This window comes from Orbicella franksi, chromosome 8 (genome assembly GCF_964199315.1).
Source record: "Orbicella franksi chromosome 8, jaOrbFran1.1, whole genome shotgun sequence".
NCBI lineage: Eukaryota > Metazoa > Cnidaria > Anthozoa > Scleractinia > Merulinidae > Orbicella > Orbicella franksi.
Window position 1 is genome coordinate 18,169,472 of NC_138152.1, and position 5,000 is coordinate 18,174,471.

At 40.2% G+C, this 5,000-nt stretch overlaps 1 protein-coding gene across 2 annotated transcripts in view; it reads right to left on the minus strand.

Moving 5' to 3' along the window:
* Positions 1–1,630: 1,630 nt before the first annotated feature.
* The window catches only part of LOC145495146 (PR domain zinc finger protein 14-like), an 11,903-nt gene continuing 8,533 nt past the window's right edge, over positions 1,631–5,000 (minus strand). For both annotated transcript variants that reach the window (XM_081474727.1, XM_081474728.1), the window contains 3 exons: positions 4,465–4,712; positions 3,567–3,846; positions 1,631–2,523 (listed from right to left, as the gene is read on the minus strand). In XM_081474727.1, the coding sequence (XP_081330853.1) occupies positions 1,844–2,523; positions 3,567–3,846; positions 4,465–4,712 (1,208 nt within the window). In that variant the 3' untranslated portion in view covers positions 1,631–1,843. The remainder of the gene's footprint in view (positions 2,524–3,566; positions 3,847–4,464; positions 4,713–5,000) is intronic.

Below are 5,000 nucleotides of genomic sequence, written 5' to 3' on the forward strand. Positions count from 1 at the left end.
TTAGCCTAAGGATTTGGCAAGTTTGAAATGTTTCCATATGTCAATAACGATGTCACAGCTTAAATATTCTATTCTGCAGTCCAGCTAACTATTTTTTGCAAATCTTTTAGTAAATCATGGATAACAATCGCAGAAAGTCGGTATAAGGTGATATTCTTCGCTAAAAATTTGGCGGGAAATATTTCTGGCCAATGACTTTTTTTGGACTTTGCGAGACCAATTACTCCGATTTGCCTGTAGATACCAGTTTTAACTAAACTGGATATTGATAACAGTGCAAACGACTATCACAAAAATGTCTTTCTGTGGAAATAAACTGCCGCACTTTTGAAAAACGACTCGCTGAAAATGGCTAAAATTTGGGTCACGCTTATTAACGATTCGGCGGCGATATTTGGCACCTCGTGAAAACCGTAGAATTAATGCGAAAGACCTCTAATCTTTCTCAATCAACTCATAAGGGGACAAATATTATCTCACGAAAATAAGAGATTCTGGAATTTGTAGGAAGTATCTTTTAGGCTCACCTAAAGTTCCCCGAAATTTCGATCATTTTAGACCGCTTGAGAGGCCAAAATCATGATGGGGTGATATCTGGAAGAAAAACGAACGCCTACCTCGGCAAATGTCATGGTGGTTAATCTTTTCGGATAGCTTTTACACTGTGAAAAGATGAATGTAAACGGCCGACCTCGATCTTTTGGTATTGCCCGGTTTTCTCTGACAATGACACTTAACTACCTCCATAGATATCTTGTAGAAAATCCCGTATAAACCTTAATAATTCGATTGCATTTTGTGTTGCTTGTGTGGTTCATAGAGAGAGCTTGGGCTGCCTGTGCCTGTATAAACGTTGGAAAGAAATGATTTTCTTGAGAGATTTTTCTTTTTGCTTTGTATAAAGGCTCATGACAAGATCAATCTAGACGTTCGAAAATAAAAAAAAGGTTAAAAAATAACACTTTGCAGCCTTGGCTGAAGCTTTTTTTACGTGCATTAAATTGCGCCACTCAACCTCTCCAGCATAAGTGAACTTTAGTTTAAAACCTCTAATGCTATGTTTTGAGCAAAAAGGAAATTGAATTTATCTTTTCAGTCTTGAAGATCCACATTTAGAATCCAACAGACCGTAATTTTTGGTTGTTGAGAATAACGTTCCAAACACTCATGTTAATCAAACATACACTGAAATTTTAATTTTTTGAACTTTCTTTTGATCGCGAGCCGTTAGTTCAAAGTTGGAATCGTGTCTTTGAAAATCGAGTCTATACGGGCTTTCATAATTAATACATAATTTGTACAAATGGCAAAGGTGCTTGGAAAAACTGCATCGAAAGTTGATGTTTTCTTGCCTCAACACCTCGTTCACAGTGAACGGGATAAAATCAAAATTACAGCAGAAGCGCGTTAACATGACCACCTTTGGGTCATATCATTGTGATTGCATATTAAAGGGGTGGTCGTGTGAAGGGGTTCTTAAATTCAAAACATGACTGACTGAGCATTTTTCCGGACCAAAACAAGGTACCCTCAATAACGAGGTGAACGTAAGGCGGGGTTGCACAGTTGTCCGTTGCCACACCCAACAATTTTAGTTCATGTGAAGTTTGTTTGAAACATGTTTAATGTAAATATTTTTAAAAGATAACTTATTCAAGGTGTTTTAATTTTGTCCACAGATGAGAAACACTGAGCATCCAGAGCTCAATTCAGCGTTGTTTTTTGCACTATTGGATTATTATAGGCCGAGCATGATAACGTACTTTTATTCAATATATAACATGGAGTAGCAGCACATACCGTGGCCAAAGCAAGAAAGAAGCTAACATTTGATAACAACACTTCAAGCTACACTTTTAACATTCACTTGGTTTTTACGCATGACTTTAGGAGCACGATTCTTTCTCGTAATGCAGTCAAAATTGGCACGGTGTCGGTCACGTGACGAAGGACTCGAAAACGCTCTACCACATTTCTCACACGTGTAAGGTTTGGCTCCCGTGTGCATGTTGATATGAAACTTCAGTTCGTAAGACTGCGCGAACGCCTTTCCACAGTATTCACACACGCATGGCTTCTCTTTTGTGTGCGTGCGACGCACGTGGCTGTCATGTGCTGCGTGTGATGCGAATGCACGTTCGCAGTGCCTGCACTTGAAGGGCTTTTCCCCGCTGTGCTGACGGATGTGCGTCCGTAGAATGGAAGAAGCAGTGAAGGCCTTGACACAATGCGGACACTTGTAAGGTCTTTCACCACTGTGTACTCGCATGTGTTTGTTGAGACTGGATGACTGAGAGAAGCGTTTACCACACACTGTGCACTGGTGAGGGCGGTGTTTCTCGTGCACGTGAAGAATGTGGATACGAAGGCGATCCCGCTTGTCAAAGGAGCGGTTACACACTGTACAGGGGAACTTCCGGTCTCCTTGATCGACACAACGCGTGTATTTAAGGTGGCGGTCTCGGTAATATTTGTAGGCAAATACTTTACCACACCGTTCACACGAGTAGTCTGCTGGTGGGCCTAGAAAGGGGAAGAACAAAATTTAAGACATAAGCATTTTCATACGCATCATAGACTACGATTCAGGAGATTTTTTTTCTCAGTTCTAATGCGTTCTGGAAAAATTGACGGTGGCAACCTGTAACTGGTGCCTAATGTTAACAGATTAGCTCGCCCGTTGCTCTGGAAAGGCCCTCGTATGAAAGAAATTCCTACAAGCTTCGCTTCTACAATGATCATTTCCAAGCTTAAATTTTTCCCAGATCTCATTACCCAACCTACTTTTTGTCCTAGTCCCATTCCTATATTTTGGTTATGATTCCCAGTCCCCGTGATCCAAATCAGTCTCATTTTCCCTGTGAAAAAAATAGTCAAATCCAGGTCGCATCTTTTTCCCCAGGGCCGGGTTGTTCAAAAGCCGGTTAACCTAAATCCAGGATTAAAAGATAACCGAAGTATTAAATTTTCTTGTTTTTGATTGCTTATGTTTTGATTAGTTTGAGATTACTCTAGCTCAAAACTGAAGGACAAACAATAGAAACAGAAAACCCTATCGAAAAGTTACAAAACTGAAATCGAAATTCTCATGTACTCATTCCGGGTTAGCTTAAGCGTGTTTTGAATTGTAAGCAATGCCAGAGCGTAACTGTCGGCCACGCTGTTTCAAGCAAGCGTTGGGTTGCCAGTTGGAAAATGATTCAATATCTAGTGGTTCAACAGCTGACTCGGCGCCACTGACAACCCTGGACTGAACGATTATTAATTTTAGTACTAAGGTGCCTTTCTTTGGAAAAATCTAAGTTCGAATTCTTAAATCCAAAAAGGAATTTACTTTTCTTTACTAAACAGATTAATTCAAGATCACTCTGATCATGATGCATTAAATGAACCGAAGAATCCTTGTCCGGAGTGGATTCTTCGGTTCCTTTGACGTACCATGATCCGAGTGATCCGGAATTAACCTGTTTAGAAAAGAAACGCAAAATCCGTTTTTCGATTTAAGAATCCAAAGATGGATTTTCCCAAAGAAACGCACCCTCAGTAACGTACACACGATATTTTACCTGTTAACTCATTTACTGGTATCACGTCCTCCTTCACATCAACAACGTTAAGTCCAGTGGGAATCCCCATTGATAAAGTGTAACATTTTCCGTACCAAACCAAGAGTTCTTCACCCATGAGTATATCTTTACAGCATTGATAAAACAACTGGTGGCCATCTTGAACTAAAGTCAGGTTTTGCTCGTCGCCATGTCTTGCACAGTTAACAAACTTCATCCAGTTTTCTGTTTCGCTTTGTCCATCAATGTAATGGTTGAGGCTGCCGTTTTCACTGAACACCTGAAGGAAATGAAACAAAAACCTGCGTGTAAGAATTTACTGGATTAAGAACCTTTAAGGCAGAGTAATAAGGGCATTATTTAACATGATAAAACACGCTCTGTTGTTAAAAACTGAACTTGGCAGGTTGGGGCATCTCGATAGTCCCAATGGTTAACGTAAAACAGCGAGAACGTGCCGAAATCCACGCGTCTTTGCACGCGCACCAATCATAAGAAAATTAAGTTAGCAATTAGCACTGATTTTATGGACTGTTCCTTACAAATGCTCTCTAGCCACTTCTTGGTAAACGTGTTTCTGTCGTTGTCGACTGAAAATGAAACTCAAAGGCAAGTTGATCATTCAACAGTACACTAGTATCAAGGCCATTTAATCACCCGGCCATTTAACCACCCGGTCATTTAATCATGGAGGATTACCGTGCGGCACAAAATTCTTGCGGATTGTAATTTCTGAATTTTTTCCTTCATGATTTCACAAAAAAGTTCCTACAATTTACGATCGGTGGGAATTAGTGTTCACCCACATAGAAATTGCTTCTGTGCAAAATTAACTACGCAATAAATGTGCCATACAGTTGGTTCAAATATAATTCTATGGAGTACATGTGTAGGTTACCTCCCACATGAAGGCGGTGTCCTGTCTGTTTCCTATTTCTGATGGTTCTACAACTCTTCCTTCGTAAGGACCAAACCGTGTCCCCTTGCTAATGAATGGTTGAGAGCAGAGTACAGCATGATGGGTGTCTGTACTGAGAGTTGCTCCGATGAGCTGAAGACCCTCTGGCAGCTGAGAGGGAAGCTCAACCTTAAGCGGGACAGCTGGTCCGCATATAAACCGAACTCCTGGACCATTGCAAGCCTTATCTAGGGGGAGCGGAAGAAGATTATATTAGTATGTTTAAGAAATAATAATAATAATAATAATAATAATAATAATAATAATAATAATAATAAGAACACTAAAACACTAATTGACAAGTTCACTCCATTATTCACTTTCTAAAATTAGCGCACACACGCTTGGCTAGCGTTTAAGCGGCAGTCATCAATGAAATTCCCGTCGTGGAATTTTGTGGAAAGGTGTCTTAGAGCCCCTCACACATGTGTGTACCGACCCTAAAATCTCAAAAAAGCAATGTTCTAATCCAAGTA